The sequence below is a fragment of the Danio rerio genome, chromosome 13 (assembly GCF_052040795.2).
Source record: "Danio rerio strain M-AB ecotype USA chromosome 13, GRCz13ab, whole genome shotgun sequence".
Taxonomy (NCBI): Eukaryota; Metazoa; Chordata; class Actinopteri; order Cypriniformes; family Danionidae; genus Danio; species Danio rerio.
The window spans coordinates 5978529-6005090 of record NC_141033.1 but is presented as its reverse complement, the minus strand read 5'-3'; the positions used below and the strand labels follow the sequence as shown (position 1 = coordinate 6005090).

The 26562-nt window shown below is 34.9% G+C and overlaps 1 protein-coding gene and 1 long non-coding RNA gene across 5 annotated transcripts in view; one reads left to right on the top strand and one right to left on the bottom strand.

The window, feature by feature from the left end:
- The window catches only part of actr2b (actin related protein 2b), a 29430-nt gene extending 4104 nt beyond the window's left edge, over positions 1-25326 (top strand). The window contains exons 3-10 of one of the 4 annotated variants that reach the window (XR_015505149.1): positions 8382-8597; positions 8923-8995; positions 9157-9293; positions 11157-11306; positions 14679-14824; positions 15137-15269; positions 20051-20274; positions 25268-25326. Coding sequence is in view for 2 of the 4 variants with exons in the window: in NM_001017542.3 (NP_001017542.1) it covers positions 8382-8597; positions 8923-8995; positions 9157-9293; positions 11157-11306; positions 14679-14824; positions 15137-15269; positions 20051-20221 (1026 nt within the window). In the remaining 2 variants the exon portion in view is untranslated. 4 annotated transcript variants of the gene reach the window in all.
- On the bottom strand, positions 24719-25616 carry LOC147840981 (uncharacterized). The gene is made up of 2 exons (XR_015505664.1): positions 25115-25616; positions 24719-24993 (listed from the first exon to the last, which is right to left on the bottom strand). It is a non-coding gene; the product is annotated as an uncharacterized LOC147840981 (long non-coding RNA).
- Between the last annotated feature and the right edge of the window lie 946 nt (positions 25617-26562).

Sequence of the window (26562 nt, the reverse complement as noted above, 5' to 3'; positions counted from 1 at the left end):
GGCGTTTGTTTGTTTTTTTAAATAATGTCAGAGATTTCTGTGCATTTATGCCTTTGTTTACTGTTGAAGACAAATTTATGAGCCCTCCTGTGAAATTTGAATTCTTTTTCAAATATTTCCCAAGTGATCTTTTACATTTTTCACAGTATCTCCTTTTATATTTTTCTTCTGGAGAAAGTTGTATTTCATTTGCTTTGGCTGAATAAAAAAAATAAACAATAAAAACATAAAAAAAAATGTATACATGAGGTTAATATTATAAGTATTGCTGGGCAACGATACATTTTTCAAATTGTGAATATTCACAAGGTAATCTGTGATTAATCACATTATGCACAAAAATCAATAGTGAGTTCAAAAGAAGTGTACTTTTATTTTAAAAGTACCGAGTAAGTGTATGAACAAGTACAAAAACATAACAGTTTACAGTTAAAATATTTAATTTAATTGTTAATTTAATTAATTATTTATTTATAGCAGTTTGGAAGTGTTTTAAACTGAAAATTTGCATTTAAGAGTTTACCATTTTTATCCATAATTTTTGTACCATCCTGTTCATGTAATGGCAGCAGCGACAGTCCTAGCCCTGCCGCAAATGTTTTCATTGGTTGAGAAGTGAGATGATGCCTTTCTCAAGCCAATACTAAACAATCACCCTACCGCTTGTGACCTATGGCTTCCCAGTATGTGTAGAGCCAGTGTTTTAACATAGTTTGAAAATATTATATACTAAAAAACAGCTGCCTTAACATTTGATAAAATAATAATTAATTATATTAATAAGTTAACGCAAAACATAAAAAATCCATTTGGTTGCAGAACAAACCACTGTTGTCCAATGATTAATTAATGGAACTTGCCTGGTTAACCTAATTAACCTGGTTAAGCCTTCAAATTACTCTAGTATCTTGCAAAATATCCAGTAAAATATTTTGTACTGTCATCATGGCAAAGACAAAATTATTTAGTTATTAGAAAAAGAGGTATTAAAATCATTATGTTTAATTTAACAAATGTGTTGAAATGTTTCTCTCTATTAAACAGCACTTAAGATGGATGGATAGATAGATAGATAGATAGATAGATAGATAGATAGATAGATAGATAGATAGATAGATAGATAGATAGATAGATAGATAGATAGATAGATAGATAGATAGATAGATAGATAGATAGATAGATAGATATATAGATAGATAGATAGATAGATAGATAGAGAGATTCAGTCATTCTCAGGAGGGCAAAAAGTTTTTTCTTCAACAGTAGGTACTACTTTTAAAATTTAATTTGCTTTGTTATTTGAAAGAAAGTCTTTAACGTCTCCTATTTGAATTTCTTGTCATATTTACGCTCTTTTTCTTCTGGTTCTTCACATGGTGAAGTAGAATAACAAAAAGATGGTAAGTGCAGTCTGCGTGCGCTGTGTTTAACATTTACCGCCTGCTGAGGAGATTGTGTTGCACCTTGCGGTATTTCAGGCGTGTTCATATAGTTGCCTGTCTTTAGGGTTTTTCAGTTCTTTTATTTATTTAGTAAAATCTCTAATGCCTTATAACCATGGCTGGGTGATTTAGCAAACCATTTATTCAATCATTTTCCTTCAGCTTTGTCCATAATTTATCAGGGGTCACCACAGTGGAATGAACCGCCAACTTATCCAGCATGTGTTTTATGCAGCGGATGCCCTTCCAGCATTGGGAAACACCATACACACTCATTCACACACACACTGATCCACCAAGGCCAATTTAGATCATCCAATTCACCTATAGTGCATGTTTTTGGAATTTTGGGGGAAACCAGAGCACCCGGAGGAAACCCACGTCAACTTGGGGAGTACATGCAGGAAAACAAACAGAAATGCCAACTGGCCCAGCCAGATGTCGAACTAGCGACCGTCTTGCTGTGAAGCGACAGTGCTAACCACTGAGCCCCTATGCCGTCCATAGCAAAACACTTTAATTTAATAAACACATCTCCAGAACAGGAGTGCAACACCTTAATTAATACTCAGAATGCAAATTGTGTTCTTTAGTTTTTAAAACTAACAAGAAAACAAACAAATCAGAAACTTCAACATGCTTCTAAAGTAGCTTATCTAAATGTAATTGTGACTCACATGTTGCAGAATTCTCTTCCTCCATGGAGCAAATGTTTAATTAATTGCTTTTATTTAATAGTTTTTTTTTCAAATGACTGAAATAGTTGCACCATCATGTTACCAATTGCTAATTTGAAATGTATTTTTATTTTATAAAAAGAGAATTCACCTTCACTTTTATATTTGATTTAGGTTATTTGAGAATTATTTCATTTGGAGAAGCACTATTTTATTATTTCTATTTTATATCAATACATTTCTAATTTTAGTTTAACCAAGCAGTTTATTATTATTATTATTATTATTATTATTGTTATTATTATTATTTAATTTTTTTATTTTTATTATTTATCATTTGCATTGATACAACCATATGATAGTAATTTTATAATGACTATAAATAATTTATAAAGTGTTTATAGGTGTTTCCCAGTACTGGGTTGCGACTGGAAGGGCACGCGCTGCATAAAACATATGTTAGAATAGTTGGCAGCTCATTCCTCTGTGGTGACCTCTGAAATAGAAAATAGAGAAAGTGACCTCTAAAATAGAGAGTATATATATATATATATATATATATATATATATATATATATATATATATATATATATATATATATATATATATATAAATATATAAATATACTGCAAGTTAAAATGTTGGCGATGAGGTCTTAATGTATGGGCAGAGTCTTTAAAAAGGTCTTAAAAGGTTTCGAATTTCATTCTGATTTCTGTATACACCCTGATACTCATATATATATTTTATGAATTTTATGTTTTTTTTTTTTTTCAATGTTTCCTAAATTATGTTTAACGGAGCAAGGAAATTTTCACAGTTGTCTGATAATATTTTTTCTTTTGAAGAAAGTCTTATTTGCTTTATTTTGGCTAGAATAAAAGTAGTTTTTCATTTTTTTAAACACCGTTTTAAGGTCAATTATTAGCCCCTTTAAGCAATTTTTTTTTAAAAGTCTACAGAACAAACCATCGTTATACAATACTTTGCCTAATTACCATAACCTGCCTAGTTAACCTAATTAACCTGGTTAAACCTTTAAATGTCACTATAAGCTGTATAGAAGTGTCTTAAAAATATCTAGTCAAATATTATTTACTGTCATCAAGGCAAAGATAAACTAAATCAATTATTTGAAATGAGTTAATAAAACTATTATGTTTAGAAATGTGTTGAAAAAAATCCTCTCTCCGTTAAACAGAAATTGGGGAAAAAATAAACAGGGGGGCTAATAATTCTGACTTCAACTGTATTTTGCAATCACCAATAAAATGAAACAACCGTCTCTTGAATTTAGTTCTTAGCTAATGCGCATGCGCACTTGAAAGGAACAAGATCATGAGGCCAACCTCCTTTTGTTCCTTTATTATTATGCTTTGTTTACACCAGACTTGCAAGAAGCGTCAAGAGCGAGTGATTTACATGTTAAGTCAATGCAAAGACACTAATAGACATCCTGCTGCGCGATAACCGCAAATGAGGGGGCACGAATGACGTGATTCGTGCGAATAAAGTGGTGCAAGTTGAGCGTTTTGCATAATTGATGCGCTTAACATGCAAGTTTAAAAATCTGAACATCAGCGGACATTCGCGCCACGTTAACCAATCAGGAGCTTGCTCTTGTAGGGGTGTGATTATGTTTAGAAATGTGTTGAAAAAAATCCTCTCTCCGTTAAACACAAATTGAGGAAAAATAAACAGGGTGGCTAATAAATCAGGGGGTCAAATACATATATATGCATATAGCCACATTGAAAAGTGTATCAAGTCTGTTCATTAACAGTATCAAACTAAATCAAACAGATAATATATAACGGTTTCCATTAATAACGTTATCACCCAGCCCTAAGTCTAACCTTAGTTTATTTTTTTGTCTGTTTCTGTCTTAATTTATCTATCAAGGAGAATGATTTTGAGGTTTTATTTACTAATACGTATTTTACTATTATGTTTATTAGTTTTTTGTGTGCCTAATTTCAATTTTTATTCCAAAATTAGCCACAGAGCGATGCTCAAAGTGCTCTTACCCTGCACTTTCTCTTCTGTTTCAAAGTTGCAAATGTCTTTCACAGAACCTGGCAACCCTTCAGATCCCCACCAGACATTATAGCCTAATTTCCTTCTCCTCCTCCGGTCCGCAAATAGATTTAGCAGAAGTCTGCTTTAAGATGGAGGGAAATGTTGATGTCTCTGCACTTTGTGGAACTGCCCATCATCCTTTCTGTCTGTTCAATGTCCTCGGGCCTCTACAAATGATGTTTAAGGAACTAGACGAAAACCAAGAAGCTTTAAATAGGTTCTGATGTGTCAGTAGCAGCGTTCACAAGATATTTCTTTTCACATGCAGAACACTTCACTAAATATCCCTTCAGCTCAGATAAACAAAATGTTTCTGTGCCCAGGAAGTTGCTCAGACAGATGAAATTTGAAGACAGCAGGGCTCCATTGAAAACACATGGCATTACCAGACACGTCCTGTACTCCTGTACTGGTGCCAAAGAACACACAGTACTTGTGCAGACCATGATAATCCATACAATTAGCTTGCAGTGCTTCATCCAAGGCCTTGATGTTTATTAGAGGTGTTTGCTAAGCCATTTCGCAATTATAAGTGTAAACAAAAGGCTGCATTACATTATACTTAGCTATACCTCAGATTTATGCCCCGGTTTTATAGTATCTGGATGCAGACTTGCATTTGCAAGCTGAGACTGCATATCTTAGACTTGCAATGTCAGACACATCGGAGCGAGTGACGGCATTGTGAGGGGTAGGGTTAGGGGTTAAAAGCATTGCATGCAGCTCACCTTGCACCTGCACCAAATCTGCATCCAGACCCCTCTCCCCCAGTTTGCTAGCTGGTCCAGTCAACAAAAGATGCTGAAGTCAGAATGCATTTGAGTTGCGTTTTTTGCCTTGCTTTCAGTTGTTCAGTTGTGTTGCATTCAGTAGAGGTTAATTACCTTGCGTTCAGTTGAGTTCCGTTCGGTCGAGTTGCATTTGGTCGAGTTGCGTTCGGACGAGTTGTGGTCGGTTGAGTTGCGGTCTGTCGAGTTGTGGTCTGTCGAGATGCGGTCGGTCGAGTTGCGTTCGGTAGACCTGCGTTCAGTTGAGCTGCGTTCGTTGAAGCTGCATTTGGTCGGGTTACATTCGGTCAGGTTACGTTTGGTCTTGTTGCGTTCGATCGGGTTTGGTTCTGTTGTGTTGAATTTAGTTGAGTTGGATTTGGTTGAAGTTGCGATGCGTTTAGTTCTGTTGCATTCAGTTGCATTCAGTTGCTTTGCGTTGGGTTTAGTTGTATTGTTTTGAGTTGCATTATTGCGTTCAGTCCGGTTGCATTCAGTCTCATTGCGTTCAGTTGCTTTGCGTTCAGTTACATTCAGTTACATTCAGTTGCATTCAGTTGCGTTGTGTTCAGTTGCTTTGCGTTGAGCTGCGTTGCATTTTGTTCAGTTGTGTTCATTTACAATGAGTTGAGTTCTGTTGCATTGCATTGCATTGCATTGTGTTTTGTTGTGTTAAGTTGAGTTATACTTTGTCCTTTTCAGAAAATGTATCTTGGACTCTTCCCCCAATGGCAGTACTTCATACATTGGACAAAAACATGATTTAGTTCATTTGCTATTACTTGAGCATTCCTGAAGTGATGTATACTCTCTTACATCAATCACTTTTGTGGCAACTTTAACATGATGTGCAAGTTGTGTTTTTGATTGAACTAAATAACCATACCAAGCCTGCATACCATAATTTTGTAAAAACTTCCCAAAACTGCTTTATAAAACAGCAACATAACGTTTTTGCTTACTCCAATCAGTCTGAGTATACTTAAAAATACATAGTCTTTGTTGGAACTTTGAGCAGACTAAGTCAATGTGGGCTTTTCAAGTGAGTCAATGACCCACACTTTTTCGATAACATTACCATGGATAATGACTGGACTGCAATCACCCAGATTTTTCCACATTTGTTTTTTTCCACAGAGGTAACCTTGAAAAAGTAGTGTCTAATTGGTGAAAATTGGCACATTTGGCCCAATATACAAGGCTAGAATGTGCAGTATCCCAAATCATTGTATGTTAAACTGAGTTTGCCTAAAATGTTTGTCTGATTTACTTTTTACACTGAAGTTGCAGTGAATTTCTTTCTTTTGTTGAACACTAAACAAGGTATTCTGAAGAATGTGAAAATTGAAAAGCAGTCATTGACATCTATAGTAGGAACAAAAAAATATGGATATCATTGGCTGCTTTTTTTCCAACCTTTGTCAGTACATCGTCCTTTGTTTTCAACAGAAACTCAAACAGGTTTGGAACAAGTGAAGGATTAAATGAAAATGATGAAAGATGACAATTTTTTTGGGTGAAATCAATTCCAAACAAGGGTTGTGAGGGTTCATCTAGAGAAGCTTTTGAATGAAAAAAGACTAACATATGCATGAAGATCTGCTGTTGTGCATGCTGGTTTTAGCAAATGAATGCAACCTCTGTCCGTATGTCCATCTCACCTCAGCAGCCGTGTTTACTAGGGCTGCATGATACTGGGAAATCGATATTTCTTGCGATATAACATTTTCCTATAATAAAGCAATTCAAAAAACAAACAATTTATTTATGTAATGATCACACTAAAATAAACGAGGGATGTTCTAATTCCCTTTTTCCTTTCTCGATACCTATTCTGATACCAGAGCTCAGGTTATCAGCCGATACCGAGTACTGAACCGATACCTGAGCTCAGGGTATTGGCTGATACTGAATAATGAACGATACCTGAGCTTAGGGTATTGGCTGATACAGAGTAATGAACCGATACCTGACCTCAAGAGTGTTGGCCAAAACTAAGTACTGAACTAATACTGAGCTCAGATAATTGGTCGATACCAAGTAATGAACCAATACCTAAGCTCAGGGTATCTGCCGATACAGAGTAATGACCCGATACCTGGGCTCAGGTTATCGGCCAATACAAAGTACTGACCCGATACTGAGCTCAGGGTATCGGCCGATACAGAGTACTGAACTGATACCTGAGCTCAGTGTGTCGGCTGACACAGAGTACTGAACCGATAGCTGAGTGTGTATCTGTGGAAACAGTTGTGTATACTACTTGTCCTGTATAAAACTGTGAACATGCAAATAATTAGATACTGGAAATAAATGGAAATTATTGGTTATTGTCATTTCTCATCTCTTATTAGTGTTTGTTTTCAGCTTAAGGTTCATCTTCTAACCAATAGCAGTACAGCTCCTTCTGAGTTGGCGGGTATAAAGATTTTCAGCTTTGGCCCAGACTTTCATTTTAGTGCATCCCTCAAAAAATGTTTTTTTTGCACCTCTCTTCACTATGGATACCGGGCTTACTAATATCGCGATAACAATAATTTTCCGATATATTGTGCAGCCCTAGTGTTTAGTGTGCTTAAGCTCTTTCTATGAGCTGTTACAGAGGCTTCCTTGTGCCTCGTACTGTAACCCTGCACACAATGTGTATCGGCTGTGGTAAATCTATGGAGTTCTATTTGTGCCACAATTCTGTGTGCAAAAAAAATCATGATTCTAAAGCTAAAAATGGATTGTTGTATGCGTTAACCATTCTCTGTGCAAAACATCACGTTTTAAGTGCACAAAATTACTTGTTGCGCATACGTATACAATTTTGCGCGCAAGAGATCATGTTTTGAGCCTGCAAAATGGCTTGTTCCACGGACGTTAACTCAGTTTTGAGGTTTTTGTTGTCCCTTTTGTGCGCATGCAACCAAGATACAATATGACAGGAATTCAGCCAATCAGATGCTTGCGAAATTCTGATTGACAACCAATCACAACATTCCTTGCATTACAGATGACTGCTGAAGAGGATTACAAGACACATTGTAAATAATTCATTTTAAAGGTCGAATGTCTACCACTCGATAGACGTTAGTAATTGACTATACCTAGACTTTTTAATAATTTGCTATTTTGTGTATTGCTAGTGTTTTTAGTCATTTATTATTGTTGGTGCTTTCTCTTAATTTTGGTTAGTTATTCATTTCCTTTTCGTATTTTAACTTTTATTAAAGTTAATTAAAGTGATTTAGTGCGCTAAAACATGATCTTTTGCACACAGAATTGTGGTGCAAATAATTGCTTTTAAATCTGAGATTCTTGGTGCCATGCATCTGTTGTGGAAATACCAATGCCACATTGAATTTGTTACTGATCTTGGTTTTGTCATCATAGTTTTGAGCTTTCAACGTTTGACCTGTGATTTACTCAGGATCTGATGGTGGGAGATGAAGCAAGTGAACTGCGCTCAATGCTGGAGGTCAATTATCCAATGGAAAATGGAATCGTCAGGAACTGGGATGACATGAAGCACTTATGGGATTACACTTTCGGTCCGGAGAAGCTCAATATCAACTCGCGTGACTGCAAGATCCTCCTCACAGAGCCTCCAATGAACCCGACCAAGAACCGCGAGAAGATCATAGAGGTGTGTGGAGTCTGACCAAATCACATTTCACCTTTTAATCTATTGAAAAGTGATAAGAAGTGATGCTCTCCGTAAATTCACATAACATTTCTTGTGTTATGTTGCTATAAATTTATGTTTGTATTAGTCATCTTCAAAAGTTTTTATTTGGATCTTTTTTATTTTGGAGACATTTTAACCTGGAGAGACTTGAAAGGAAATATTTTTAAATGTTAGTCCTCAAAAATGGAAAATAGTCTCTCTATCAACTCCTAAATGAGTCCTTCAAGAACAAAAAAAGTTGTTTAAAAAAAAGTTGATCCGTCTTTGTCTCGCTGTCCTTTAGGTCATGTTTGAGACATACCAGTTTACAGGCGTTTACATAGCCATCCAGGCTGTGCTAACACTCTATGCTCAAGGTAAGTTAGCCTGTTTTCAAACTTTATTATGTTTTTTAACCTCATTATATGTAAAATAATTGCTTAACATGATGATTTTAAAAAGTTTTATCAGAGCAAATTTGTCCACTTTAAGCTCATTTCAGACATCGCATTATGTATTTGTGTTGTGCGACACCCAGGCCTTTTGACAGGGGTGGTGGTGGATTCGGGCGATGGCGTCACACACATTTGTCCTGTGTACGAGGGCTTCTCTTTGCCCCATCTTACGAGGAGGCTGGACATTGCAGGACGAGACATTACACGCTATCTCATTAAGGTAGAGAAGAGTTCACTGTGCTTCAGCATCTTGGTTAAAACATTAAGTATAATTTTCAACTACCTAATTCAATAAGCTAAACATATTTTTAGTAACACGTTTTTTTAAACATTTGTCATGTGCTTAAGCTGAAAAATAAGATGCACAAACGCAGCAGTCAAACACACTATCTACATAAAACAACTGAAAAACAGCACTTTAGAGTAGAAATTTTAATGTAATGTCATTTAAATTAAAGTAACTCATAAGGTTTATTTGATTCAACTTTTAAAATATTTTTTTTACAGTGGACAAATCTAGTCAGTTTTAGTTTATTAAACAAAATCGTTACATTCGTTTAAATGTAAAAACCACCGCACGCCCATCGAAAATAAATTTCCATGGGGTAATTTTTCATTTTCCATGAGTCTATGTACAAGATGTAAAACAGAGAAAAATATAATTTAATTTCCTACAGAGGAAAAATAATCATGATCAGTTTTTGCAATTTTTGATTGAGATGCTAATGGTCTAATCTGATTTAATGATTTATGCTAAGCTAAAAGTGACCCTGTCAGACCCTGAAAACTCGATTGATTAATTCTCAACTGATAAGACTTGTAAAACGAGCCTATTTCCAAGAATAAGTGTTCCTTTAACAGTGTTCTGAACATAGCAGGAATTAAAATGTATGAACAAAATACAAAGCAAATTATAGTGACAGTTATAAGTTTAGTTTACTTTATTTGGTTACAAAGTCAATGCAAGTTAATCAGCATTACTGTAAAATGTGCAAGTATTTACCCAAAAATCATTAAAATAGAGCCCCTAATGTCAAATGACTGGTCTCTGATGAAAACTGGCTGATAATTTCAGAAAGACAGAATCTGCAGACATGTTTTGCTATTTCTGTAGAGAATTTAGTAAAAAGAAAAAAGAAAACTGCACATTTATGCAGATTTGTTTTTAGAGAATCATAACTAAAAAATCGAAATTAGAACTAAATTAAGAAACAGTTTGAAACAAATCTTTGTGCTTAACAAACAAAATAAACTATGTAGGCTAGTGGATGTCTTCAGTGAAGTGCGTACAACACCATTTCCTTATCCACAAAAGTAAAGGAGTAAAGTAAAGGGTTAAAGTAAATAGAAAGTATAGTCCAATTGGAGGAGGCTCGTTCTTTATCCTTGCACTGCAGATGCTCTGCTTGACTGTTTTTTCGCTAGTGACACGTTCAGTTTGGCCACTTACGAAGTCCGCCATGTAAATAGCAAATGCACCATCTGACTCTTAACGGGAATAGGAGATGAGACTGATAGGTTTAATGCACGTTATGCTCAAAACACACCTCTAACTCATCAAGAGAATAAGCACAACCATGTTAGACCATGCGCCAGTGTGGAAATCGTATTTTTCCATCCTTAAAATAGCAACAATGGATTCGGAAACACTTAATGCTTTTGCGCCATGCACTTTAGACTTTGCGCCTAGATTGTTAAAAAAAGAGCCCTTAACATTTAACGTTAGCAATGCAAATCCAGTTATATTCACTTATTTAGAAAACAAATCAAGTCTTTCACATAATATATCTACTTAAAACAGAAAATATTAACTGTATTGTAAATAAATTTTATAAAAATTTCTTCAATAATATTTAAATATTATTGAATAATAATTATTCAATAATATTACTCAAAAAAAAAAAAACTGAATAAATATAAATTTACACAAGTAAATAAATTAATGGTGAGCTAGAAATCTGTAGCTTTCTGCACGTGCAGATTCCCTGTGGGCCTGCAGATAATTACTTAATTTGATTTATTCCATTTTTAATTAGTAATATTTTTGGCAATTTTTTATATTTCATTTCTTTGCTGTCCACAGTTGCTGTTGCTGCGAGGTTACGCCTTTAACCATTCAGCAGACTTCGAGACGGTGCGCATGATGAAGGAGAATCTCTGCTATGTGGGATACAACATCGAGCAGGAGCAGAAGCTCGCTCTGGAGACCACCGTATTGGTGGAGTCCTACACGGTCAGTTTCACGCGACACTCTGAGGAGTTTCATGATCCGTTTTAGCGCAAGGCTGCTTTCTGAAAAGGTGTTAACAGCCTGCCGGGCAAAAGTATCTTTCTCGCCGAGACTTTTTGAAAGTTACGGTTCAAATGGGGCAGTATGTGAGGCAGAGGTTTTTCTGGCAGGAGCTTTTAGTGTGTGGTTTCACAGATTTCCCGCTGGGACACATTTCCAGAGTAAAATGCACCCTGGATTAGATTTACCAGCAGGGAAATTCTTCAGAGATGGAGATTCTGTCAGTGAAACTGCACACGTTGCTGGATTCCCATTGGCTGCTCCTATGTAGAAATCTGATATATGTGCAAATCACATAATAAACATTTGAGTTGATATTTGAACATTTTAAGACACTGGAAACCCTGTCTGATATAAATAAATACTATATATATTAGGGATGTAACGGTATTGTAAATATCGTCATACCGCAATATTAATTTTTTTCGATATTACCGTAGTCGCATGACTCTTTGTACTAAGACTCTTTTGTACTAAAATGGCGGCTCTATTGACACATTCCTTCCAATAGACAACGACAGGGCAGACGACATCTAATGTAAATATCTATTACTTTAAATGATTAAAATGTCAATAAAAGTCACTTTTTTTTGTACTTTTTAACGTTAAACATTGTTGGAGGAAAGATCAAGTGCACATAAGGCATTCAAAAGCATAAATAGACAGGGAGAAATACAAAATACAAACATGAATCACAAAATACAGATAACTGCTCATTGACTGCTATTTTTTACAGTGTGCATCATTAGATTTAATTTGCAAACTTTGTCATTTTTAGGGCTTTTATTCTTTAAAGCCACAATCAAAAGCATATATTTTGAAACAAGTGAGGCTGTGTGGTGTCTGTAGTCACTCAACCAGCATGTAACATCATTTCCTGCATGGCTTCAGTCTTTACAAGCTGGTTAACTGTTCATTTCCGACCTCTGGACGCTCCTCAATGGGCTCTTTATACACTCCCACACAGCCAGCAGCCGTCGCCATTTTCCCATTAGTCACCATGTGTTACACTTCAGACTTTGCTCAGTCCAGCCAGTCAAACAGGAACGTCTCATGATCGAGGCCAATTTGAAGTAACCAAGCATGTGATAAGAAAGAGACAAATGTTGACACGAGGTGTGGTTGGTTATATATACCACAGTATTTATCAGACCGGATGCGTCTCATAAATCGTAAATATTTGCTGTCCTGCTGCCACTTGAGCTGGTTTAATAATTCGGCTCACAAATCTCTTGTCTTTTATTTTATCTTCTTCTAAAATGCGGAAGTGCACCTGTCGCGATTGTCTTAGAACTTCCAGTTCAGTCGCCTATGGGAGAAATGATTAGGAATAATAAACGTCAAAAAACGGTCAAACAACTTGCTCTACAAACAAATGTTTGCATGACTATACAGACCACGTAGAATAATATAATAAGGAAATATCAGTTTGCAACATCAAACAGCAAAACGAGCCGTTTTTAATGTCTAAAAATGAATGGAAAGGAATGAGACCGGAAGTCTCAATCCAAAAAGATTCAAATGGCAGCGCCCACTCGTCGGTGAAGAATAAGGTGAATACAGCTGAAGTTCAAATTATAATCGCCCGTGTGAATTTCTTTTTCAAATATTTCCCAAATTATATTTAACAGCGCAAGGAAGTTTTCACAGTATTTCCTATAATATTTTTTTTTCCTCTGATTTGTTTTCAGGAAGTTGTGGTTTCAGTCATCTAAAATGTGGACAAACTGTGTAAAACAAAATGTGATTTTGAAAATACTTATGTTCGTGTGAACATGGCCTAAGATTTCCTACGTACACATATTATTTTCTGAGATAACTTGATAGGATTCTCATTCTAAGGTTGTTTACACTAATGCATTTTAGTTTTACGTTTTGCTACGGTTATGCCTTCCGTCCACAATACCCCGGAGTTTTTCAGTCCCAAAAACGAAGCGTTTTTTAAATGCTAAAGAGGCCGTTTTCATTTTAAAACGCCGCTGCGCTGTGTCAGTGTGGATGGGGGGAAAATGGAGGCATCTGAAAATGGAGGCATGCTGTAGATATTAGACATCTGATTGGGGCTTTTTCCTCAATATTAAGTACACCGAGTTCAGTCTTGCATCCTTCTCTTCTAAGTTCAGACTTTGCAAGTTTGATATGAAAAACTAACTAAAACTAACATGTCGGGTAAATCTTCAAAGGCAACAGTGTACTTTATAACGTCATTCACAGCACCCTGGCTACAGTACGTAGTTTCACTATCTTAATGATAAAATAAAAACATGATATAAGGAACCGCCTATTTTTATTTTGACACTCCCTTAACAGACACCGAAAATGTTGAGGTGTCATGTAGCTGAATATTTACATGACCGTCATCTTCACTGTATGCATATTTATAACAAAATTAAAGCCTGCAACATAGCTGCCTTCTTTACTTTTTGTTGAAATATACAAAACATGCCCTCTTTTTTGCTGGATATCAGTTTTAATAATCATTAATGGCCATTATAAAAGTATAACATACAATAAATTTATACAATATAGTAAATAAAGGCAAGCCATCAGTCAATATGCAGATTCAGTGTACGCGGTTACATTAATTCATATATTAGCTTATCTTTGCGCTCAACCAAAAAGCATTACCTGAGAACAAGTAATAGATCCAAAAGACCAAAGAGTCGTTAGATAGAGACAAGATGAATTTAATATCACGTTTAACAACTATAGTGAGATGAAATCCAGCGGTTTATCCTCGATGAACTTTCTGACATGCGCTGCTCTCATCTGGGGAGTTGTGTTCAAAGCACCCGCTGACATTACATGTAAAATTAGGTCATGAAATTTTACTCCAAAGTCCTGGAAAAGTGAAATTTTAGTAGTAAAACTGTATGAACCCTGTATTTGTATCTTGAGGATATCTAGAAGCTCTAAAACAGTGACAAAATTCATGTTTAGAAGATACAAAACTGATGTAAAGCTTGCAGTTCATCATTTCTGCATAAATGGATCAACTTTTTTTTTTGAACTATCCTCATACTTTGCCTCAAATCTTTTGACCAATCAAATGCTCTCTACAGTCTGACATGCCCCACCCCCTTCTATTGCTATTGCTATTTGAACCCAAGCACTCTCACTGTCAGATCTGTGATGAAAACAAAAACACTATTGGCTGTCTTTTGAAAGGGGAGGAGCTACTCTGTGTCCTGCCTTCTGTTTATGTTTCTGTTACAATTATGTCACGCATCGAAAAAAAATACATATTTTTAAGTCAAGACCTAAGATAAGAAGCTTTCACAAGTGTTTTTTTTTTTTTGTTCTCTGTGGCTCCAGCTCCCTGATGGCCGGGTTATAAAGGTGGGAGGTGAGAGGTTTGAAGCCCCAGAAGCTCTGTTCCAGCCTCACCTCATAAATGTGGAAGGGGTCGGCGTGGCTGAACTTCTCTTCAACACCATTCAAGCGGCAGATATTGACACCAGGTCAGCTTCTATCACTATTCCTACATTTTCTGAAAAGTTCCTTCCTCCAATATAAGTCGTGCCATATTATGTAACATTCAAATAAACAAATGAACACTTAGTTCTTGGGCTGGGCGATATAATAATCTGATTATCTATGATGTATTATTTAGCGGTTGTTATCTCAGAATAACATACCTTGGAATGTCGCAACTGACCAATCAGAAATGAGGATCCTACTTATGAGTCACATTACACTGCCTATCAATCAACCCTGCGGTTTCTGTGAACCTTGCGATGTGTGTTTTCATCAGTGCTGTCTCTGTTCCTCAGGGCTGAGTTCTACAAACACATCGTTCTGTCAGGAGGATCCACCATGTATCCTGGCCTGCCGTCTCGACTGGAGAGGGAACTTAAACAGCTTTATCTAGAGCGGGTACTGAAGGGTGATGTTGACAAGCTCTCAGTAAGTTTGCTCAATCAATACACGTGTAAATGTGTCATCCAACAAACACCAGTAGACAAAAATAGTTACGTTTGGAATGGAGTTAAGCAGCTTCGTTATAAGTGGACATAGAGATTATTCACAGTGATTTGATGTATTTTCTTATGGGAGTTTAAAGGGGACCTATTAGGCTGCTTTTTAGAAGATGTAAAATAAGTCTTGAGTGTCCCTAGAGGTGTGTATGTTAAGTTTCAGCTCAAAATACCCCACAAAAAAATGTTTTAAAACTCTCTGAAACTAACCCTTTTAGGCTTTGATCCTAAATGTGCTGTTTAGGTGATTGTCGCTTTAAGATTTGAGATTGTCCTCCTTTCAAAAGAGGGTGGGGCTACAAATGCCTGTGTGTCAGCATAGTGGCAGATTCAAAAAGGATTTATGTTATCTTATTATTATAAGCTTTTCACTAAGGGCTGTCTATGCTAATGAGGTAGAGATGGTCACTAATGGGCGGGGCTTCCCCCGTCTGATGACAGGTACAAAGGGAAAACATCAATCAAAATGTTTCTGCAGACTGTTTTATTAAGTGTGATCATAAAAACAGAATAAATTTATTTTTATCATTTGAGGCTGGCTATCTTCGCGCACACTGTTGCCATACAACTGTATTAATTTGCATAATAGCTCCACTTTAAATGTAGATACACACAGTTTCTTATGGATTTTAAACCTGTAAAGTCTGATTTATGAAAAGTAAGTTTATTAAAGAAATAAAAAAAAGATGTTTGGTTAATTATCGATACATTAGGCTGTTACATAGGAGTGTGCAAAATTGCCACATTATGGTTTCTTCATGTTTTCGGGAAAAAACATTTTTCAGTAAGGTTTAGTGTTGTCACGATACTGGAATTTCTAACTTTGATACAATACCTTGAAAAATATCGATATTCGATACATTTTTAGATTTAAATAAATAAATTAAATATTATAAATATTATAAAATAATGTAATGGAGACGCAGTGGGTAGCACGTTCGCCTCACAGCAAGAAGGTCGCTGGTTCGATCCTCGGCTCAGTTGGCGTTTCTGTGTGGAGTTTGCATGTTCTCCCTGCGTAAAAAACTTGCTGGATAAGTTGGCGGTTCATTCCGCTGTGGCGACCCCGGATTAATAAAGGGACTAAGCCGACAAGAAAATGAATGAATAATGTAATATAAGTCATATATTATAAATGTAAATAATAAATTGATTTGGTTCAGCTTTTGCCAGTTTTGCCTCCAGATTCGCGAATGTTTTTCCTCCGCCGTTTCATTGACGCATATTATCGAGAAAAAAAAAATGCCCAAAATGTAATTGAACCGATTAGAGTTCCTAGTTTGTTTTGCTATTTAAAAAAACAAAAAACAAAGCATCAAAAACATAATGTCGCATTATGTGATCACACTCACACACTCAACTGAATCATGTTCGATCAAATAAATCAAACCACTGATGTAAAATGAGCTGAAAAACACAATTCTTGAGATTTTTTTAGGACAACTTAATTGTTTTAAGTTCAATTAACATGATTTTGCAAAAAAATAATTAGGTTAAACTAATCTATTTGTGTTTAGACCTGCCTTTTTTTAACGGTGCACAAAACAAAACGCTACTTTGAAAGTTAAATAGTTTTATTTATACTTGATATACTATTTTAGCTTTCTTCAAAATATCTTCTTTTGTGTTCAATTGATTTGTTCAACAGAGGAAAGGGACTCCTAGAGCTTTGAAACAAATAAAGGTGTAGGACATTATGAAAGAAGTTTCATTTTTTTGGTCAAACTACCCTTTCAAAAAGGCTTAGTGGTTAGCACTGTCGCCTCACAGCAAAAAGGTCACTGGTTTGAGTCCCGAATGGATCAGTTGGTGTTTTTATGTGGAGTTTGCATGTTTTCCCTGTGTTGGTGTGGGTTTCCTTCGGGTGCTCCAGTTTCCCCCACAGTCAAAAGACATGCGGTACAGGTGAATTGAATAAACTAAACTGACCGTAGTGTATGTGTGTGAATGTGAGTGTGTATGTGTGTTTCCTAGTACTGGGTTGCAGCTGGAAGGCCATTCACTGCGTAAAACATATGCTGGATAAGTTGACGATTCATTCTGCTGTGGCAACCCCTGATTAATAAAGGGACTAAGCCAGGGGTCACCATTCTCGGTCCTGGAGGGCCGGTGTCCACTTTAGCTCCAACTTGCCTCAACACACCTGCCTGGATGTTTCAAGTATACCTAGTAAGACCTCGATTAGGGTTGGAGCTAAAATTTGCAGGACACCGGCCCTCTAGGAACAAGTTTGGTGACCCCTGGACTAAGCCGAAGGAAAATGAATGAATATCCCTTTAAAAAGCATGCAGATGTGTTGTAATGTCTCCTGAACACCAGCAGGTGGAGCCGCTCATGCGCTGGTAAACAGTGTAAAACATCCCCGATCACACACACACACACAGACTGCCCAGCTGAGCTCCATCTCATTTAAAACCTGGCCATTGGCCTGGAAAAGCATTTTGGGGAGCCTCAGAGTGGGCCGCATGTCAGGCCGCTATATATAGATGATCAATTACAGATGGCATGTCTGATACGGTCGAGCGGCGTGTCTGTCTGCCTGCGCTAAAACTGTGTTTAAGGAAAATTAAAAAGCAATCAACTTTTTTCACAGAGGCATCCATGAGATCCTTTCAGCCACCTGTTTATAGTCCGTTCTGGGTTTGAGAGCGGATGAACACCCATACACCACCGCACACCTCATTATTCTCCTGTTTGGTTTGACGCTCAATTCCCGACCAGACAGTGTGCTTTTTATGAGCCTACATATTAAAGAGATCCATTGAAAGCTTTTACTGGGATGTTTTCTGGAAGGATTGTGAGATTTGTGTAGCAAACTGTTTTTTTATTGTAGTAAAAGTGTGACGTTAAAGGTTCCATGAAATTAAAATAAAGGTATTTAGATGGTAGTGTACATTTGTTAGTGTTTAGGATATCTATAAGCTTGGTGTACTCCAAAATACATGTTTAGAAGATATAAACCTGATATAAACATCCAAAGCTTGCAGTTTGTCACTTCAGCCTATCAATGATTTTCTTTTCACGTCACCTTATACTTCAGTTCCTCATCAAATATTTAGACCAATCAAATGCTCTCTAGTATCTGACAAGCCCCGCCCCCTTCAAGACACTTGTTATTTTCTTTTCATTTCAACCACTCTCACTAGCAGAAATGTGATAAAACAAAACACCATTGCCTGTATTTTAAAAGGGGAGGGGCTACACTATGTCCCACCCACTTTTTGTGTATTGGTTGAGATTATGTCAAACATTGAGTAAAAATTATTATTTCAAAGCACTTCACTGGACCTGTAAGACAAGAGTTGTGATATCTTAAAATTAAAAATGATGAACAGTTTATACAGTATCTGATGGAAACGTTGAGTTATGGGAGCAAAAGTCAGGATTATGAGATATAAACTTTTTGTGAACATCTTGTGGTGTTAACTAAACATCTTAAGGGAAAAAAGTAGAGATTATGAATTATATAGTCACAATTGAGAGGCAAATTTTTTAAAATATGTCAAAGAAAGAACAAAAAAACTATCTTAAAGTCTATTTTCAGTTACTAGTTTTTGTTTTAGTTACTTTAATTTTGGTCGTTTTAGTTAAGGAAAACAAAACACTGCAGTTTTGCCTTAAGATTGAAATTTTTTTTTTCTCTTCGGCATTTTATTGTATCTTGAAAATGCAAACATCTGTGGAAAAAACAGAAAGATATAATCTCAAAGTGTAGTTTTAGTTTTATTTTGCATTTTAGGAATCTTTCGCTATCTTTCGCTATTTTGTTTTTTTATATTATTATATTTTTATTTTATTTTTTATTATTTTATACTTATTTTTGTTCTATTTTTCATTTAGTTTTAAGGTTGCAGGGTTTACCAATTTAGTTAGTCTATAATAGTTTACCTTTTGCTATTTATTTCATTTTATCTATTTACTTATTTTTATTTTATATTATTTTATTTTTTTAATTACAATTTTTATTGAATTTGTAATTAAATTTGATTTTTTATTCTAATTTTCATTTAGTTTTATTTTTTATTTTATTATTTACTTATTTTTTATTTTATTTATTTATTTTATATATTTTGTATTTTATTTATTTTATGTTATTTTATTTTACTTTTTATTATTTTATTTTATATATTTGCTTATTTATTTTATAATTATTTTTTATTTTAATTTAATTATTTTATTTTATTTATTATTTTATTTTATTTACTGTCCAAACTGAGATATGTACAATAGTCATAGCCATCCTATGAAGTTTGAATCATTTTTCAAATATTTCCCAAATTATGTTGAAAATTATTATGAGATTTTTTTTCAACACATTTCTAATTATAATCATCATGATTAATTTTGCCTTGATAAGAATACATTTTTACAAGATATTTTGCAAGATACTAGTATTCAGCTTAAAAGTATCATTTAAAGGCAAGTTCTGTAGCCAATCAAAAAAAATAAATAAAGAGGCTTATAATATTGACCTTAGCAGGATTTATTATTAAATAAAAAATACACGTTTGAAAAAGAAGAAATATTTGAAAAATAATAAAATGTGATAATTTGTTTGTTTGTTTGTTTGTTTGTTTATTTAATTACTTAATTAGTTTTTTTTATTTACAGCTGGCAATTGTAAGCATTTAATTTAAGCATTTTGTAGTGTGTGGGTCAGTGTCAGTGCTCTTCCACTCCCCTGACAACATCTATTTAATATTCCCATAGAAATTCAAGATCCGCATCGAAGACCCTCCCCGCCGCAAGCACATGGTGTTTCTGGGCGGAGCAGTTCTGGCCGACATCATGAAGGACAAGGACAACTTCTGGCTCACCCGGGAAGAGTATCAGGAGAAGGGTGTGCGGGTTCTGGAGAAGCTGGGAGTCACCGTCAGATAGAACACCAGCTCATCACCAGTCGCTTTTGTTCAGCCTGTCAATCCTGTCATCAGGTGTGGATTTTATGGGGTTGGGTTATGAAAGGAACTGGGCAGGGGTTGTGTGTGTTTTTATGTGTTGCTAAAGCATCTGTTTACTGATTACATTTGTGGGTCATTCTTATCATTTTTAGTCATCTTTAAAAACAAATACTGTGCAATTTTGATATATATACAGTTGAAGTCGAAATTATTTGCCCTCCTTTAAAATGCTCAAATATTTCACTAGTGTTGTTCTTTTAACACACTTTTAAATATAAAAGTTGTAATAATGTATTCCTAATAACTCATTTCTTTTGTGTTTTGACATGATGAAGGTACTTTATATTTTACAGGTTTGTTTGCAAGATGCTAGCGTTCAGCTTAAAGTGCAATTTAAAGGCTTAACTGGCTAATAACTATTGACCTTAAAATTGTTGTGAAAAGAATGTAAATTCCTGTTAAACTGAGCAATATAAGACTTTCTCCGTCATAAAAAAATATATAGAGAGAATACTGTGAAAAAAAAATTGTATCTGTTGGCAAATATTTGAAAAAGAATACCAATTTCACAGGTGGACTAATTATTTTGCCTTTAAATATATTGACAAAATAAATGTATATGAAACCATAATGATTAGCCCTCCTTTGAAATTGGTATGGGCGAAGCAGTGGCGCAGTAGGTAGTGCTGTCGCCTCACAGCAAGAAGGTCGCTGGGTCACTGGTTTTAGCCTCGGCTTAGTTGCCGTTTCTGTGTGGAGTTTGCATGTTCTCCCTGCCTTCGTGTGGGTTTCCTCCGGGTGCTCCGGTTTCCCCCGCAGTCCAAAGACATGCTGTACAGGTGAATTGGGTAGGCTAAATTGTTCGTAGTGTATGAGTGTGTGTGTGTGAATGTGTGTGTGGATGTTTCCCAGAGATGGATTGCGGCTGGAATTGCATCCGCTGCAAACTTGCTAGATAAGTTGGCGGTTCATTCCGCTGTGGCGACCCGGGATTAATAAAGGGACTAAGCCGACAAGAAAATGAATGAATGAAATTGGTATTCTTTTTTAAGTATATATTTTTTGTTTTGTTTTTAAAGCTGCTGATTGTGCTCACGAAAACTGCATTTATTTGATCTAAAATATAATAAAAACTGTATAATTGTGAATAATTATTTTAATTTGAAAAAACTGTTTTCTTATAGAATGCTGTTTTGAAAATCATTGCTGAATTTTCTCCAGTCGTCAGTAGCTGGGTTTCCATCATAAGTGAATCTTTGCAAAGTTCGAAAAAAGAAAAAGAAATAGCTTTTAAAATCCAGCTTTTAAACTCAAAACTTTAAAGGCTTTATTTTAACAATCTAGGCGGAAAGTCTTAAGCACATTGTGCAAAAGCATTAATCCAAATCCACTTTTGGTATTTTAAGAATGGAAAAATACAGTCTGCGCCCGGCGCATGGTCTAACAGGGTTGTGCTTATTCTCTTAATGAGTTCTGGGTGTGTTTTGAGCATAACGTGCGTTAAACCAATCAGAGTCTCGTCTCCCATTTCCTTTAAGAGTCAGTTGCGTTGCGCCATGGCGCATCTGCTATTTACATGGCGGACTTCGTAAGTGGAAAAACTGAACGCGTCACTAGCAAGAAAACAGTTAAACAGAGCATCTGCAGCGTGAGGATAAAGAACGAGCCTCCTCCATTCAACCTCTTACTGTTTACTCTGCTTTACTCCTTTACTTTCCTGGATAAAGAAACGCTGTTGTATGCACTCCACCGAAGACCTCCATTAGCCTACATATTTGATTTAGTTTGTTAAGCACAAAGATTTGTATAAAAACTATTTCTAAATTCAGTTCTAATTTCCAGGAAATAAATAAATGAACAATAATAACGAACTTGCTCTGTTAAGCATCATTTGGGAAATATTTGAAAACGAAAACAAAAATTCACTGGAGGGCTAATGATTATGGCTTAAACTTTAACTGTATATATACACTTTGTACCAAGCAATATTTTATCCAGTATTACAGTAGTGCATGACAGGAATGACCCAGTCAGTGATGAACAGTGGAAATATGTAACAGCCAAGTTCACAGTTGGTTCTGACAGACACCATCATCACTTCTATATTACCTTGAAGGCTAAATTTAAGCTGCAATTCATGACGGCTTATGTTGTACTGTATGTAATTCCGGTGACAAATGCATCATTGTCAGTGTGTAATGTAACGGCGGGAATTAAAGCTGAATGTTTTATGGAAGCTTATTTCTGCCATGGGATTAAAAAAAAAAGTTAATAAGTTAGTTGCAATAGTTGTTTTCTTCTTCAGTTTTTTAGAATTGTTATATGATAATTCTTATATAAAACTTGGAATGCTTAAAAGAAAAGAGAATTGTGGGATATGAGCTGAAAATTGATAGGTAAACAGAATACTGAGACAAAATGTAGAATATTGAGATATAAACTTAAAATTGACAGATAAAAGTCTTAGAATAATGAGACAAAATGCAGTATAAGTAAGCTGAAAATAATTGAGATATAAAAACTCATAACAATGAGAAAATGTTTAAAATAATGAGATATGGACACAACATTGAGAGATAAAACATGCAATACTGATCCTAAATGTTGAAAAGATTTATATAAACTCCAATTTGGGAGATAAAAACTTATAACAGTGAGAAAAAATGTAAAATAAGATATGAACACAAAATTGAGGGATAAAGACTCAGAATAATGAAATATAAATTGAGAATTTAAAGATAAAACATGAAATACTGATAATTTTTTTTTTAATTAGATATAAATCTTAAAATTGTGAGATAAAGACTCAGAATAATGAGAAAAATGCTAAATAATCAGATTTAAACAAAAAAAATGAGATAAACTCAAATTTGAGAGATCAAAACAAAATACTGATTACATTTTATGAAAAATTTTGGATAAGTCGAAATTAAGTTATAAACAGTCAGAATACTGAGAAAAATGCAGAATAATGAAATATAAACTGAAAATTCAGAGATAAAACAAAATACTAATAAAAATGTTGAACATTTTTATATAAAGTCAAAATTGAGACATGACGACTCAGAATAATAAGAAAACAATGCATAATAATGAAATATAAGATGAAAATTAAGAGATAAATCACAAAATACTGATAAAAATGTTAGAAAATTGTATATAAACTCAATTTTGGCATAAAAACTCAGAATAATGAGAAAAAACAAAAATGATGAAATATGATAAAAACATGAAATACTGATAAATTAGATATAATCTGAAAATTGAGAGAAAAAGAGTTCGAATAACAAGATAAAATGCAGAAAAATTAGATATAAACTCAAAATTAAGAGAAAAAAAACTCAAAATAATGAGTAAAAATTAGAGTAATGAGAAATAAATTCAGAATTGAGAGATAAAGATTAGATTTATGAGAAAAAATAGACTGCAGAGTAATGACATTTATACTGAAAATTGAGAGATAAAACACAAAAAACTGATAAAAATTGTTCACAGGTGAGATATACTCAAAATGAAGAGCTAAAGACTAAGAATGATGAGGGAAAAGATGCAAATAAAAAAATATTCTGACTTTAAGTTGGAAGTCTTTGAAATTGTGACTTAAAAATGTATTAATTTTTTGATTCTGTGGCTGAAACAAGTTTTCACAGATCTTTGCCAGTGTTACGACAACAGAAACTGAGCAACCAAAAACATAGTCTGATTCTGTTGATTCCAGAGCTTTAGCCCTGTAGCATTTGTCTGTCTGTTGTTTCCCTGTTAGCATGTCATGTGCTTGTCCACAATAACAAGAGCGACTAGCATTATTGCTGTGTTTTTTATTCTTTTTTTAAGGGATTTGAGAGATTGGACTGAGAGTCTGTGGCATTTGTATTAATGTATTTATCAGTGAAGCCAGCGTTCTGCTGTCAGGCTGAATTTAAAATAGTTTTAGCACATTATAATATACCACGGTTAAGTTTGTGTTGCTTTAATCCACTCAGCGGCCACTTTATTAGGTACACCTGTCTATTTTTAATGTTAACGCAAATTTCCAATCGACCAATCACATGGCAGCAACTGAGTGCATGTAGACATGGTCAAGACGATCTGCTGCAGTTGAAACCAAGCAACAAAAAGGGGGGGAAAGGTGGTTTAAGTGACTTGGCATGGTTGTTGTTGGTGCCAGATGGGCTGGTCTGAGTATTTCAGAAACTGCTGATCTACTGGGATTTTCACACACAACCATCTCTAGGGTCTACAGAAAATGGTCAAAAGAAAAAAAACTGAGTGGCAGTTCTGTGGGCGCAAATGCCTTGCTGATGCCACAGTGTTCCCAGTGGATCCAGCAAGATAACACGCCGAATCATCTTAGACTGGTTTCTTGAGCATGACAGTGAGTTCACTGTACTCAAATGGCCTCCACAGTCACCAGATCTCAATCCAATAGAGCACCTTTGGGATGTGATGGAACGGGAGATTCGCATCATGGATGTGCAGCCGACAAATCTGCAGCAACTGGGTGATGCTATCATGTCAATATGGACCAAAATCTCTGAGGAATATCTCCAGCACCTTGTTAAGTCTATGCCACGAAGGATTAAGGCAGTTCTGAAAGCATAAGGGAGTCCAACCTGCTACTAATAATGTGTACCTAATAAAGTGACCGGTGAGTGAATATTAAAAATGTATATATTAAAGAGATAATTGACCCAAAAAATGAATATTTACATTATTTACTCAACCTCAAGTAATTCCAAGATGTATGTGTTACTTATTTTGTTAAATACAAAAGAAGATGGTTTGAAGAGTGCTGAAAACCGGTAACCATTGACTTCCATTGAAGGAAAAGCAAACTATGGAAGTTGATGGATTTTAACATTTTTCAAAATACCTTCTTTTGTTTTCAACAGAAGAAAGAAACTCGAGTAAACAAACTGTCCGTTTAAGAGGAAAGAGATGTGTTTTAATTCTCTGAATGTCTCATTATTGTTTTGATTATTGTTGTATTTTTTTCTACTCTTTATTGATTTTGTTTGTGTTGCAGTGCTGTGTCCGGCAGAAAGCAAAATGGAGAAAATAATAATAAATTCTGCTGCAATATCAGTGCTTTTATTTGACTAATTTGATGATGTTTTACTTGGTTATATTTGGTTTTACTGTTTTATTAACTGAGATTAGAGAGTAAATCAGATGCAGATATTATTGTTCGAGACTGATTGTTTGTGGTCATTTGAACTGTATGTAATAACAACAAAATAATAATTACTTAATTACACTCTTAATTAAGAGTGTTCCGCCTCCTAGAGAAAGCCTTTCTTTATCTATGAAATGTATTCTTTGTCAAATGTTTTCAAGCACTCAAAAATGACATTTGCTGTTTGCTTAAACTGCTTATTTAAAATGAGCTGAATCAGCACAATTCTTGAGGTTTTTGGGGGAAAATTTAATTGAATTCAGATTGAAATTTCTGTTCAATCCACTTAAAGTTAACTTAATTCCTTCTTGTCATCCCAACACAAATCGATAGTGTGGAATGCAGTGTTTTTTTTTACAGTAAAGTTCAGTTTAACAAAGATTTTTTTCAACACATTTTTTAAGCATATGAATAATATTAATAACTAATATCTTTTGATATTGCCAAGATGACAGTACATATTGTTCTATTTATTTTACAAGATACTAGTATTCAGCTTAAAGTGACATTTAAAGGGCACCTATAGTGTTAAATCTACTGTTTGGAGAGATGTGTGCATGTATAGTGTAGATCATCATATTGGGGTGATATAAACACACCCAGTCCTTTTTTTTTTTTTCAATTTAAGAACAAAAAAACGGTGGAACAATTGGAGCGGTTTTGAGACCGGCTGCAATTTGAGTGCGTCCCAATGCCCACTGAATTGATTGTGAGCTGCATTTTAACATGTCTCCGTAGTAACTTTGGGTCCCACTTTATGTTAAGTGTCCTTAACTACTATGTACTTGAATCAAAAAATAAATACAATGTACTTACTGTGTTTATGATGTATTTGAGAACACTTGTGGTGCTTTTGAGTTGGGATAGGGGTTGGGTTATGGACAGGTTTGGTGGTGTGGGTAGGTTTAAGGGTGGGTTAAGGTGTAGGGGATGGTCAGCAGTGTATTTACAAATGTAATTACAAAAGTTAGTTACAGATGTATTTACATACCGGTATTTAATCAAGCATAAATACTCATTAAATACATGTATTTACACAATAAGTACATTGTAACAAACTATTAATTCCTGTGTAAGTACATATTAGTTAAGGCCACTTAATATAAAGTGGGACAAACCTTTGTAACGACATCCTGTCTGACTCA